At 40.7% G+C, this 14961-nt stretch overlaps 1 protein-coding gene across 5 annotated transcripts in view; it reads left to right on the top strand.

The window, feature by feature from the left end:
- The window catches only part of SOX5 (SRY-box transcription factor 5), a 445641-nt gene that overhangs the window by 352455 nt on the left and 78225 nt on the right, over nucleotides 1-14961 (top strand). For 4 of the 5 annotated variants that reach the window (XM_056134640.1, XM_056134639.1, XM_056134637.1 and 1 more), the window contains exon 9: nucleotides 11164-11310. In XM_056134640.1, coding sequence (XP_055990615.1) covers nucleotides 11164-11310 — 147 coding nt within the window. The remainder of the gene's footprint in view (nucleotides 1-11163; nucleotides 11311-14961) is intronic. The other variant, XM_056134638.1, reaches the window with a different exon arrangement.

The following is a 14961-nucleotide window of genomic DNA, read 5'->3' as shown; positions in this document are numbered from 1 at the left end:
ACACTCCAATTACAGTGCTCTTCCCTCAGAAATTGCAGATACTTAGAAACATGAGTCGCTTAGATGACTCACTGAAGAGACCATTGGGGGGTGGGGGACAGGCAAGTATTTTCAAGCACCCAGCAAGCTTGCATTCTGGAAGTGAACACTAAAATTTATAAAATTCTAATTTCATAGGAATTGGCACGACATCTTATTATGACATCTTATTATCTCATTCCTACTTTGGACAAACTGGCAGGCTACCAAATGTAGCCTGCCCACACGGCAGAGTCTGGCAAACTCCCCGTGGCTTACCCAATATGCCAAATACCAGTAACAATGATGGGTCTCATTCTCCTAAGGAGCCTTGAATATAATCTCAGGGCTAGGATGAAAGAGACGTTACTGGGGTCTGCTCAAGGCAATCAACGAATAACAGGATGATTTGTGATTTGTGATTTGTGGTACTCAGTGTCTCTGTGTGTTGGGTGGAATTGTGCTATTTCCAGTGGTTTGGTTACTCCTATATCTTCTGCCCTCACTCCGTTGGGTACAATGGAAAATAATGTCACTGTTATGAGTGTAGCCAAAGACAGGGACTTATTTTTTTTTTGCATCAATCTCTTTCCAGTAATACTCAGCTTTCCTCTGTTAAATAATTAATATTAGGGAGCAATCATTCACTGACACCCCCTCAAAACACAAGCTCTTCTTTTTTTATTGTTGTTGAAAGGAATTTCTGCAGTGTGTTTTTCCCCATAAATTAAGCTAATTAAAGAGAGAGGCATGATCACTGATATATGAAATATCTAAAGAGCTTTCCTGCCAGTGTTCTCCTTACCTTGCCAAATGGAGATGTATTTACTGCTTGGTGACCTCAGGACTAGACGATGCAGTGCTCATCTTCCCCCAGTAATGAACAGCAAGTCTGGAGCGGCATAAAAAGGGTCAATCGGATAGGTCATACATCATATGGGGAGGCAGATGTTGGAACATATTGTAATGGATTACTGTGCAGTACATGAAGACGGCTTGCGGAGTAGGAGAAACGAGGAGGGAGTGAGAAAGAGAGAGACTATCTGTTGGTGTTTGCCTGCGTGACTCCCGCAAATCTATCTGGCTCTTTAAGGAACTGTTTCCCAGATAAAAGTCAAGATTTTCTTTTTCTGGGCTATTCAAGATTTATTGGTGTGTAATAAGAGGACGAAAGCTTTTTAAAAATCCAGGATATTTGAAGTGGTTTTTTTTTTTTTATTTATACGCTTCGGTAGCTGCAGTGTGACCGAAACAGCATGTGCACTGTCTACCTGTGAAAAAGTTCGCAAGATGTAAGTAGGTTCAAGTGGAGGCTTTCATTTTTAGCCGGATGCTGTCTTCACACCCTCTCCCCAGACCGCCCCTCACTGGTGGCCCCGTGCTTTGCCAGGAATCATGCTGAGGGGGACTGCACTTGAAATGGAATAATGCAGATCATCTGGGTTTTCCTTAGGGAAAGCAAAGAACCGCACTCCCTAGCTCACATTCTCGCTGGTGTGTATAGATCCGTGCGGGAGTTTTCACTGGGAATGCCATCCCTAACAATAAATCATACTGTGAGTTTCTCTCCCAGCTTTTCCAAGTCAGGGCACCCCGGGAAGATAGACTGAAGGAGGAGGACAGGGCCCCACACCGTGGAAGTGATATCTCCACCTCCCCGGCCAGCTCTTCTTTCCTTGGCATTTCCCAGAAGACTTACCCACTGTCCCTAGTGGCATTTCTTCTCCAAAGCTGCTCACCTTTCTCTTCACTCGAGCTTTCCGCCAGTCATCACGATCATGCAGCATCTCAGCTGAGCTCCAATTGGGTCCCTCTAAGGCTTCATCCTCTCCCGACCCTGCAGTGTTTCGGTCTCGCAGCTTCATTTCTTTTGTTTCATCTATCTACATGAATATATTCGCTTTACCCAACCTCCGCCAGGACAGATCTGTCCTAAGAGGACACCAGTGCTTTCCATTGAAGACACCAAGGGGTGGTGTCTATAGCCAGAAGCTTCTGGGTCCCCCAGGTGGTGTGGACTTGTTGGCTGTCCCCAGCTGCCATTCCTGTCACTTTATCCTTAAGGAGAGTTACCCAGTTAGGACCCACTGGACACTGAGATGGAACCTTTGCCCAGCCCCCAGGCACATTCCAGAATCACCTTCTGCTGGTTGGAATGGGAGTGCCAGGAGAGGTGCCCCTAAACCCAGCCCTCCCCGCTCGTATGACTGGGGGCTCCACCTTCATCATCTGTCCCTGTCTCCCCCCACTTCACCTCTCAGGGATTCAACATGGAGCCTGTCTCGGGGGAGACAACTGTCTCGTCTGCCTTTCTCCAGCAGCCACGGTGGGGCCGTCAGAAACCCAAGCTCGGGCTCCCCATCGCACTCCTTGGCACGGTCAAGAGTTCAGGGCCTTTGATGTCTTCATCTTGCACTTCTCTTTCAGGATTTTAAAAATCTGGTTGATAAACAATGTTTGTACTGTGAAAGGAAGACATGTTTATGTGTATTATACAGTTTGCATTGCCATATTTATTATGAATCTTTGGAATGCTGCAACACACAGCCATGAAACTGAACTCATCGTTAGTTTTTCATTTTTAGAAAATCTGGTTTTAAACCAAATTTGAGGGCTGGAGTAATGAGTGGGTTGTGTACTGGAGCGGTCGGTATACTCCTTAGCACAATGTGGTCTCCCAGTATCGTAGGGGGGACCCCTAGGCACTGAAAGGGCATCCTCTGAGCATCACCAGGTGTGTCCAGGGGATACAAAAAATAATCCTGCAAAACAAATCTGAATACTAAATCTAAGCACACTTACAGCCAAAGACAGTAACAACAAAGTCGCCAATGGAGACGTTACTGGGTCCGCTCGAGCAAATCGATGAACAACCGGAGGACAGTGACAGTGGACAGTGACAGCTTAATAAGCACTGCACTGTAACAGTCTCCTCCCATTGTTCATAGATTTGCTCGAGTGGGTACCAGTAACGTCTCCATTGTGAGACATGTTGTCTCCACGGGGAGTTTGTCAGGTTCTGCTGAGTGGGCAGGATACTCTCAGTAGCTTGCCGGGCTCTCCAAGAGGGATGGAGGAATCGAACCCGGGTCAGCCGTGTGCAAGACAACCCCCCCCCCCACCCACTGTGCTATTGCTCCAGCCCCTGCTATTGCTCCAGCCCCACAGCTTAATAAGAAATTTTTTAAAAAGAGCCAAAATTTTGAATTTCAAAGAAGATAAAAATGGCTGAGAAGCATATGAAAAAGATGCTCATTAGATGTTTAGTCATTAGAAGAAAGCAAATTAAAACTACAATGAGATATTTCACTTTAGAAGAGTTACAATGAAAAAAAATAGATCCCATAAAGTATCAGTTATGATATAGAGACAATCATATTTTGTTCATAAAGATATAAAATGACCACTGCGGCACAAAGTCACATGTTAAAAAGACAGGGAGCGGGTCTCCTGCTAGAAGTTCTCTGAAAAGTCTTAAATAGTTACACACTCTGTTGGTTGGTTTAAGGATGTAATGAAGGCCTTTGCATTTCTTGCCTGGACTGTCTTCTCATTCTAACTGGATCTAAATGACTCAATTAACAGGGTTGTATCTGTGTCACATTCTGGAACTTGCCTCAGTCCGTTGTAAGCTGAGTGCATTCAACAAAGGGAGCCCATCTGTAGCATGAAAGTCATCCTTTCTCTTGACTAGAGCTGGGGTTGGGAGACAGAGCAAAATATGTACGCCCAAATGTTGAAACCAAGAAGATTAGCAACTGAAGTCCAACCTTTTTCCCCAGATTTGCGAGGATGTGTCTGAGAGTGTGTTTGTGTGTAGGGTAAACTATGTATATCCTAAAATTGGCCCTATTAATAATTTCCTCTGCTCAGTTCATTAAGATTAAATACAATAGAAAGATTTTGTGCAGCAGTCACTAACGTCCTTCTCTGCAATGTTTCTCATTCCCGAATGAAACCCTCAACCTGCTAAACCAATATATTCCTGATGGCCACTTTGCCCGCTACAAATTTCACAACTTTGGGCTCCTCTTGCAGGTGGAATCATGCAACATTAGACCATTTGTAATGGGTTAACTTCACTTAACACAGAGATTTGTTGGCGCCTGCCTGGTGGTGGTAGGGGGGAGGGGGTGGAATTCCCTCCCTTCCTTTGTCAGGCAGTCATGAGCCATGAGCCCCTGTATGGACAAGTATCCTTTCTCCATTGATGCGCATCTTGACGACTTCCCCTTGATAGCTCTTGTCACTTTATTGCTGCTGCAAGTGTGGTTTTACAAACACGTGGTGCATCTCTGGTCTCTAATTTTGGCTTGGATCTCTGCTCAGAAAGGGGGGATGCTGGATTCGGAGTTAATCCTATTTAGTTTTGTTTGAAGAAATGCATGTTTTTTGTTTTTGGTTTTGTTTTTGTTTTGCTTTGTGTGTCACACCCGGTGATGCACAGGGGTTACTCCTGGCTCTTCATTCAGGAATCACTCCTGGTAGTGCTTGGCGGGGGGGGCATATGGGAGGCTGGGAATCGAACCCGGGTCGGCCGCGTGCAAGGCAAACACCCTCCCCACTGTACTATTGCTCCAGCTCTGAAATGCATGCTCTTTCCCTTGATGATTGTAGAAGCATGATTGCACCCTTCTACACCTTGCACAACCTGTGAGGATTCCTGTTTCTCTGTTTTTTCCCTCCAACTTCCCCTTCTGATTTTTTTTTTTACAATAACCCCTCTTCCCCTCAATGAGAAGATGATAAGCAGTATCTCATTGTGGTTTGCATTTGCATCCAGGTAATTTGAGGGGTGTTTGTCAGGATGACAGAATGTATCATTCTTTGAAAGAGTTCATTAGGTAGACTTATCATCAGGTAAATGAAAAAAATTAAAAATTTGTTAGGTGAGTTTCTATTTGTACTTTGATCCTGGAATCCAGCAAATTGAAGGCCTATTGTATTTTTTTCTTGCTATATAGTTGAAAAACATTAAAAAAGAAGAGCTAATATTATTAGGGAAATACTGTATTTAAGCTCAAGTTGCTCTGATAATTTTCCAGGAAGAAACATTATGAAGAATAATGTACAAAGCAAAATTATTCACATTGAAACATGCTGATATGTTTTGAAAGATTTTCTCCAGTACATTAGTTTCTCTTTAAACTCCACATTTAAGTTACATTAAGAAGCTGAAATTAAGCTATAAAGATAACACTTATGGAGCCTTGAAATTGCTTTCTGGATTTTTTCTCACCAATGTTATATTCCTTATCCCTGTCCTTAAAAAAAAAGGGATAAAACAAGCTCTTTCTTACCCATAATATCTAATCTCCATCTTTCAGATTTGATTTAAACCTTAGAGAAGTAAGTATTTGCCTGTTTTAACAAACCCTATAAATGTTACATACACAAATTGAATTTCTTATACAAATTGTTAAGTATTAAATATACTTTAACCCTTGTTGCCATATTTTAGTCCTGCACTAGATAAAAAAGACAAAAATATACCTAGTATTTCTGTACATAGCTTTGAATTATGTGCATTATTATTAGGGAAACTTCATCTCTATCATATTCTAGAGAATCTTAGTCTTTCTGTACATGCTTACCTGAGAATTTAGAAGTAACTGCTATTTATTTCTCAGAAAGGGCTTTCTCAATCACCAAGGATGGTAGAGTACTTTAAATTTTATCCATGTACCTTGGGTAAGATAACCTTATTGTTCTCAATCGATTGAATATTTAAACTGTGTAAGTTCACTCATGGCACTCTTTTATGAATTGTTTTTTGATATAGGGCTTCATTTGAAGAAAATAACTCAAAATAGTTTTAGATGATTTAGCAAAAACATTTTTAAATACTTACATAGTCTGTTAGTACTCTTTAGATAAGTGATATAAAATTTCAAAAAATCTTTAAGCTATTATTTTTACCATATTACACTGAAGAAAGACCATCTTTTCCATCATTGTTTCAACATTACTTTTTCTTTCCTTGTATATTGTTCAGACCCAGATATTCTGTGTAATTTGAGTAAAGTGGGGAAGGGTGATATGGAGAAAGATGAGGAAGAGAGAGAGAGACAGAGAGTTCTTACATTGCACTGATTTCCCTGTCAGATGTAAAGCTGTTTGCTAATTTGTGCCTATGGAGAAGAAGATAATGGAATCAAACTATCCACCAAAGTGTGAGTGAATGGTTGCAGTATTTTCAGTATCACAAATCAAATTTATAAGATCTCTATTACAGTTCAAGATCACATCATGAACCCTTTCACTAAAATTTTAAAACCTCATAACTGACCTCCGAACTGTCTCGGGCTTATTCAATTTAAAACTATCATCTGTGTTGCTCTCGGATGTCCAGTGGCTCTCTTGCCTGTGTATTTCCGGGTCTTCTCTAAGGTAGTTTTTACCTGGGAACCCACTCAGGCTCGGTCCTCCTGCCACCTCGTCTCCAGCACTTCCTGCTCCCAAGGATCCTCCATGTGCCTCTTGCTGCAAGTGGTTCCTTCCTTCCCCTCTGCCTTTCTTTAACTGCCCTTCATCTAGAATGTCAGGTTTGGGACCTCAGTGATGAGACACGCGGGGCCTCACGGGATGAGGGTGGAGCAGGCCCTTTCCTCTCTGTCCCAATGAGATCCTGAGTTGCCACCCATGAACGGTCTTTCTGGCTCCTGATCAAGCTGCTTAAAAGCCATGATCCCAGAGACTCAGGAACAAATCTCGGAACCCAGCAGATTTTGGCAGAAATCCCCCCAGATTTAATTGTTAAAACTTCAGAATTCCAAAATCTCACAGCCACTACTGCAGCCACGCGACACCATGTGTTATTCATAACCAGCAGTAGAAAACAAATTGTCTAGTGTTGCCTTTTCAGCAGATCTGAGTGTTGGGGTAAAATCCCAAATAATAATGGTGGATCTGGTGTCAAAATAGAATTCATCTGCCCCACAGGGACTGGGAGGGGTGGGGGATGGGGTTTTATTGGGGTTCTTCATGGTAAAAAATAGTATTGGTAAAGGGAAATGTGTTTGATATTTGCATGACTGAGACCTAAACCTGAAAGCTTTGTAACCTTTCCCACGGTGATTCAATAAATAAATAAAAAAAAAATCTCAAAAAAAAATCTTGAATGTAATCAAAGTAGAGAGAGAGTAATGTGTAAATCATCTGCCCCACAGGTAGAGGGAGGGTTTAGGATGGGGGTATACTGGGATTTTGGGTGGTGGAAAATGGCCACTGGTGAAGGTATGGGTGTTTCATTGTATGACTGAAACTAAAACCTGAAATCTTTGTAACTGCTCTCATGGTGATTCAATAAATAAAATTATAAAAAAAATGAAACAAAAAAATAAGGTGGAGTTCACGCCCAATTCAATTAGCTAATCTAGTGGCTGAATAAATAGTAGTACTCCTACATTTTAAAAAAATAGAACGTCGCTCTTTCTGTGTTGGTTAGGATATGTTGCTTCTCTGGAAACATCACAGGGAAGCCCTGGCTTTTTTCCCCTTCCTTATGCCTCATACAGTGGCATATAGGTACAGTTGACTTCAGTTTCATCATTTCATGCTTGCTGATCTTGATCTAAGCAGGGTAATGTTTATGCATTTTCAGTATTTTCTGCAAAGCCGTCACAATGTAGAGAATACAGTAGGTTGACAAATATCCATTACCCAGCTCGTTTCCTACTTTATATGATTAGTGGTTATTGTTACTCCTTATTTGATCAAGCATTTTTGTTGTGTTAGGGTTTTTTTGCTGCATATTTTATATACAGTGTGAGTTATTTCTTACAACCCTCAAAGGCCAGTTTTACGTATCTCTAATTTACAGATTGTACAATTATGGCTCAGTTTCATTGCCCACGATTCCTAGCTCAGAGCTGAGAATAGAATTTTAGTTTGCCTTACTTTTAACTAGTATAGCATTGAAGTAGAAAGCATGATGATTGGGGGATCTTAAATCTTTTAGAAATTAGGATTATGAATCAGTTTGAGACAAAAGTGAGTTACTTATGCATGTATATATATATATATATGTCTAATATATGTGCATGTGTATATATGGGCTAGAGCAATAGCATAATGGGTAGGTCATTTGCCTTGCATGCGGCCGACCCAGCTGACCCAAGTTTAATTCCTCCGCCCCCTCGGAGAGCCTGGCAAGCTACCGAGAGTATCTCGCCTGCACAGCAAAGCCTGGCAAGCTACCCATGATGTATTCGATATGCCAAAACACAGTAACAAGTGTCACAGTGGAGATGTTACTCGGCCCGCTCGAGCAAATGGTTGAACAATGGGAGGACAGTGCTATAGTGCTACTGTAATGCACCTTCTATTTAACTCTGAGGTTATCTGACCTCCTTTAAAGAAGAATATTAGCCATATTTCTTAAAAGGAGTCTGTGTATACACATAGAGATATACATATGAGAGATGTATATATCAACAAAGGTATGTCTATGTATTTTAAAAACCCTGGATAGATAGATATATTTTATATATGGATGTGTGTGCAGCTTCCTGTAGTGTGTAGGCGGCTTATATAGTTCCATGATGCCTGTTTTTTCAGGTGTCTCTCTAGAACCAATGTGTCAGTCAAATACACATGTTAAATGATTTTCAACTATAAAGTTAGCTTAAACATTAAACGTTAATGAAGCCATTCGTTTAAATGAATATTGTTGACTATTAGTTTAAACTAAACATTTTAAGCTATCGCACTAACTTAATGTTTGAGGATGAAGAAAGTGTTTGGTCATGTCTAAAATAGCCCATGGACTATTATGGCTCTCTAGTCAGAAGTGACCCCTGTCAGTACTTGGGAGACCACAGTGCCAGGGACTGAACCAGAGCTAGCCACATGTAAGGCAAGTGCCTTAGATCCTGTCCTATCTCTGTGGTTCTAGCTTAATTTTTGAAAATTGATTTAAAATATAAGCCACCGCAGCAATTTTTTTCCTAATTCACCACCCTCATCTATCTATCCAGGTTTGAAAATCAGTGTCAGATTACTCATAACTGTTGAGATTTCCAGTTAATCCCTGAATGGCTACATTGAGATCCAGCGGTATAAAAATTTCTGGCTTATGGGCAAGATAGATTTTAGATCCCTAAGACTTGAGACCCTATTCTGTGTCTGCACCATGATATAAATGTAACGGAGAACATGCTTATCACAAATTAAAATGTATTACCGAGAGATATTCCATGCTTTCAAACCTTGGCAAACCAGGAAAACCAGATGTGCCCGGAGACGAGTGCAGTGATCTGGGAGTAGCGGAAAATTGATCACAGTCGGGAAGAGCAGTTCTCTGCATTGTCTCCTTGCATCAGGAAAATGAAATATGAGAAGGACCACGGTTGGCTGAGGGGCATGAAAGCCCCCCTGTTGTTAGCCGTCCTCTGTGAATCTGGCTAATGCAGTTTTCCTCGTAAATTACTGTGTTTCTGTATTCTGTAGAAGACCAGTAAATGGGATGCTTCTCTAATGTCATTGTGGAAAGACTAGTTTGTTTCTTCCTTTTGCTTAACCGGGCAAGAAATAATTATTGCAGCCAAAAGGAATTGAGAAAGACAAGAAGTGATCAATAGCACACATCTATTTGTCTGGTTTGTCCTTCTTCAGGATGATACTTTCATTAGTCGCTACTGAAAAGTAAACTGCAGGCCCAGGGAGATAGCTGGGAGGAGAGCAGTGAACGCTTTGTGTGCTGGAGTGGCCCCGTACTGGAAGATGTATCCCTGAGCATTGTCTCACGTGATGCCCCAAATTAAACAAGCAAAACACAACAATTTTACCACCTGGGGAGACACACACAGAGGTGCTTAGGAAATACTCCGAGTTCTGTGCTCAGGGAGCACTCAGGGAGCATTCAGTGCTATGAGGCCATTTGTGGTACTGGGAACTGAGCAGGGATTCATGATGTGCGATAAAAATATCTGAACCCCTGATACTCTCTCTCCAGCTCAAACCATAGTTTTTATCCATAAATTTAATATCTTGTTTTCATTTGGACCTTAGTATGCAAAAGGTACACAGTGTGTTTTCGTGGAAATACATGCGCAATGAAATAAATGCCTTCTATTTCTGTTGTTAGAAATTCCTGCCTCCCCCCACCCACTATTTATCAAAGTCTCTGCTTTATATTGAAAAGTTTCATCCTTTGAAATTCCTTTCAGAAAAAAAAAATTGAGATAATTCAGAGAGCTCTCACACCACTCTTCCTTGAGAGCTTTTTTTCCCTTCGGCATCCATCTTTTTATTACAGGAGATTTAGCTTGCATGATAAGAGCTATCCACCGAATCTCAAGACAAATGAGTAAAAGGAAACCGAATTGAATTATACAGTATATAATTGTTGCTAAATGGAGATAAAAAGAGTATTAGTCTAAATGTTTGACGTGGCTATTTGAATCTAAACCAACCTCCTTCGTTTAAACTCATATATCATATCGCTATCGTTCTCAGAGTAAGTTTTTTCCTGTACTATTACATTGAATTTGTTAAAGAATTTTTTATTGGTTACTTAATAAGAATTATTACGTGATGGGTTAGTGGAAGAGAATGTGTCTTAGACAGTATTCCTTAAAACTCTAATCCTCAAGATAATTTGAGGGTTGTCTGTGTTTATACATCATGAAGTAAAGTGGACTTCTGGCAACCATCCAATTAATTTTTATCAATGTAGGTAGACTGACCAGATAATGGTCCTCAGATATTCTCCTGCCATTCTTTCTTTATGTTTTTTTTTAAAAGTTTTTGCACAATAAAATAATTATCACTGGCATTTCAACAAGTCATCAAAGAGGTACATAGGACTCGAACCAGTACAAAGGTAAATTATGTGGAGCTGTATTCTTTGGTAATGTGACATACTTGCCTTTCAGATCACTGGGAATGGGTAAGTATGAATGCTGCTTACTCGCTCGGAGTCCCTGGGCTTGGGGAAGCTGAAATCCCCTATCTATGTCACTTATCCTTCCTCTCCTGAGAAGTCAGTTATACAAGTTGGCAGGGGCAGTCACTTTGTAAAACTATTCTAAGACACAAGACAAAAAACGCCCGTAGGAACGCTCCCACATCTGAGCACAGACCCTCTTGGAGAGAAGCACTTATTTTATTGCTAACAGTCCTTTTGCCTTTGTCTCTTTGCAGCAGTTATATGCTGCCCAGCTTGCAGCGATGCAGGTGTCTCCCGGGGGAAAGTTGCCGGGCCTCCCGCAGGGCAACCTTGGCGCTGCAGTGTCTCCTACCAGCATCCACACCGACAAGAGCACAAACAGTCCGCCGCCCAAAAGCAAGGTACCTTCCTGAGGGAGCTGCATGCCCTGTCTATACAACGTTACTTTTTCATCGGGGAGGTTTATTGAATGCATGCCAGAAGCAGAGCTAAACTCTGTTTAGAGTTTAGTGTCAGAGTCCTCAAGGTCACCAGAGGCCAGGGGAATCAATGGGATGTGTGTGTTTCGATTTACATTTTATTCAACCCATGGGCACTGATACCTATCAGCACACTGAGTTTTAGGAAGAGTGATAAGAGGTACCCAAGCACACCTATTCTTAAAATAAGGGCCTTAGGAGTTGCTGAAGAGATATGTGGGACATTCTTAGAATAAAGAGGTTACCTAGAGTGAGAAATTGTGAAGGTTTTTCTCAAGAAAGGGACAACTCTTTCTAGAAAGTATAACTGGGACAAACAAGGTGGTTTATGTGAGTAACAATAAATATTGGTTGCATTATGGTACAGGCATAGTTTATAATCTATACTTGTCATAGGCAAAATGATTATCATGTCAAGAAGATAGAAGAGTGAAAAGTGGGGTACATGGGGAAAAGATTAAGAGAGAACCCAACTTATTTGAATTCTTCTTGGTTACAAGAAGAGAGAAGCAGAGAAGTTAATTTGAGGTTTTCTTTGTGCTTCTTAAGATCTTACTTCGACAATGACATATGGATAAATTAAACTTTCTATGAAAGAAATAAAAAGAATAAACATAAACTAGTTTTCCTTGAGATTACTCAGGGAAATAACTGCAAATGTTTTATGATAATAAAAAAATGTTTAGTAGAAAACCGACTTCGTTAATTTTCTCCCCCAAAGAACATTGTTTTGGCTGTTTGCTGAATTTCTAGAAAATGACTTGTTTTCTTCTTTACATGAGAACTAAGTTAAAATGTCTAGAGAGTAGCATGGCAAGAGAAGTCCCAGAATTTGAAGTAAATACACAAGAGAAAACGTTAAAAAGTATCGAAAGGAAAAACAGGCTGAGATTTGTGAGTCCTATTTGCGCTCAGACTTTCCCAATGATAACAGACTCTTAATCCAGAAAGTGGCTGGGAAAGGAGCAGTGGGGAGGGGCCTTTATCTTGTCTTTTCCAAGCATCCAATGTGTTTCTGGCAATAGTGAGAAGAGACACAGAGTAGGGAGTGTCACTGGATGTGAGTTTCAAAAGAAGTGTGTGGGGCGCACCTGACTCGAGCATTGGGTGGCCGAGAGCCGTTCCCTTGGCCGGCCCATGGTGACTGATGACCAGGGAACAGAGAAACAGGGCCCCAGGCTTATCAGCAGACCATTTATTTCTCTCTTCTCCCCAGTGTAGTCGATCTCTTTCTTACAGTGCAACTGTCACTGTAGTTTTGGTCATAGTCCTAGTCATCATTGCTCCATCATCTTCGTCTCCTCATAGACCTCAAAGTCCTCTCTCCTCTTACCCCTTACAACATAGTTATATAGAAATTATGAAGGTTTGGGGCACATATAGTTGGGGTTGACCATTGTCATAACAACACACAGAGGTAAAGCCACTCCTTCAGGGGGAGTTCTAGGGGAATTAAGTCAAGGACAAAATGTCATCTGAGGATTCAGCACTCCAGATTACTAGGAGATCCACTCAGGGCGGGATTCCATCCAGGGTGTATTTCTTTATCCTCTCCTCAGCTAGTAATTTATTTAACCAATTATAGTGAGTTTACTTTTATAATATCTCTAGTTATTTTGTATGAAAACAGTAAGAGTTATGTTAAGCTTAAAGGTTGGCTCTTCCTAGGGACATCTCGCTGTATATCCCAGAATATAGTCCTCAGGCCAGGTTAGTCTTTCCTAACCCCAGCAGGGTCCTTATTCAGTACTTCTTTTTTGGTCATGACAGAGTTTGTTCCATGACCATGCTCTTATTATTTTTACAGCACTTAGCGTGTCCCTTTCCAATGCCAGGGTAGTTTACATCTTGCCCTGGGTCCATCCAGTCCCTTCATCAGGACCCTGATTTTGGAGTCCTAGGAACAAGGGCAACTGAGGTTTAAATCAAATAAATATGGATACCCAGGAGTAAATATTATTTCGGAGTCAATTAACTCCCATGTTACAAAGCATAGCATCAACTGTCTTCCTGTGTCTATACAAAAAGGACATTGCTAAATCATAAAAGTGACAAAAAGAAAAGAGAAAAGCAATATAGGATATTATTAGTGCTTTATGGAATTGGGTGTGCCTCAGGGGCACTGTTGTGGGAATAACTCCATAAACCTAAGTTCCCTGTGGGAGGAGCAAGGACAACCCAATGTAATCCAACAACTGGAGGTATGGGACCATTTTCTACTGTATATACCCAGCGTGTGTGCCACTGTTTCTGTAAAAGCACAGCAATACACACGCTTCCAATAAGACAGCATTTACTCATCCAACTTAATTTTTTTTTAATTGGTGAAACACCATGAGGGACAGTTGTAGATTTACAAATTTTTGTGCTTGGATCTCAGTCACACCATGCTCAAACACCCATCCCTCCACCAGTGCCCATCTTCCACCACCAGGATAATATCCCTTCCCCCATCCCCCCATCCCTCCCTGCCACTGTGGCAGGGCATTCCCCTTTCTTCTCTCTCTCCTTTTGGGTGTTGTGATCAGCAAAAGAGGCATTGAGTGGCAAACATGTTCAGTCCGGTCTACTTTCAACCTGCATCTCCCCTCCTGGGAGGATCCTCCAAACACCCTCCATTTACATCCAACTTAATTTTAAAGCAGTGCTTTTTGGTGTCTTCATGCATCAGTAGTCTTAATGCAGTCTACTTGAAGAGCTACCTTTGAGCCACATGAACTGCAAGTCCAGCATAACCTGTTACAAATAGTTCTACAAGGATTTATTTTAATTTCCCCATTGATCATTTAATGTGATTTCAAATCAGATTTTATAATCATGCTTTAAATCAGTATGTTTCAGCTTGAGATTGTTGGATATATGTAAATGTAAATGACTTATGTGTCTTACCATGAGAATAACATTTTGTATCAGTGATATATTCCCAACAAGTGACTTAGGTATCAGTGAGTAATCTTTTGGTGTCAGTTTTCATCCATATGTGAATCAATCCATCTATTTAAATATTTATTGGGCATTTGTTTACAGTGATGCACTCTTTCATAACCATGGCAGAAGCAAGGATATTTGGTTTGTTTTGCCAAGATAAGGATTCTTCTTTCTCACATATATAATTCTAGACAGTCGTAGGACTCTATAGACTAGGTGCGAAGAACATCAATCAATTCAGTAATGCTAAAATCCTTTAATTGTCTGTGTGTCCATATCCCTCTGTTTATTTAGTACTAGTCTAAGGAACTAGCTTGTGCTTCTATAGCTGTGATTATACATTTTTTTTAAAAAATTCGCTTGCTTTTTGAAAATTAGCATTCATGAATTTTCTACCACATAAAGTTCAAGAAAACCGTGGGCATTATATTTCTTCTAGTCTGCAATTATTATTAAGTGCCCTGCAAATTTAACCAAAAATGCAGTACCTCCTTTTATGTATCCATTATTTAGTAGAAATAAGTCTTTGTGCAGTACTTTCTATAACTCTTGGTCAGAAAGGGTGTGCTTGAATTTAAGCTCAGCTATAATGTTTGGTGGGCAAAAATAGTAAGACATATGCATATTGCTGTCATCATTTTAATT

This window comes from Sorex fumeus, unplaced genomic scaffold (genome assembly GCF_029834395.1).
Source record: "Sorex fumeus unplaced genomic scaffold, SorFum_2.1 ptg000100l, whole genome shotgun sequence".
In the NCBI taxonomy this organism is placed as follows: domain Eukaryota; kingdom Metazoa; phylum Chordata; class Mammalia; order Eulipotyphla; family Soricidae; genus Sorex; species Sorex fumeus.
Note: the sequence above shows the minus strand (reverse complement) of the source record. Positions and strands in the feature narration are given on the sequence as shown.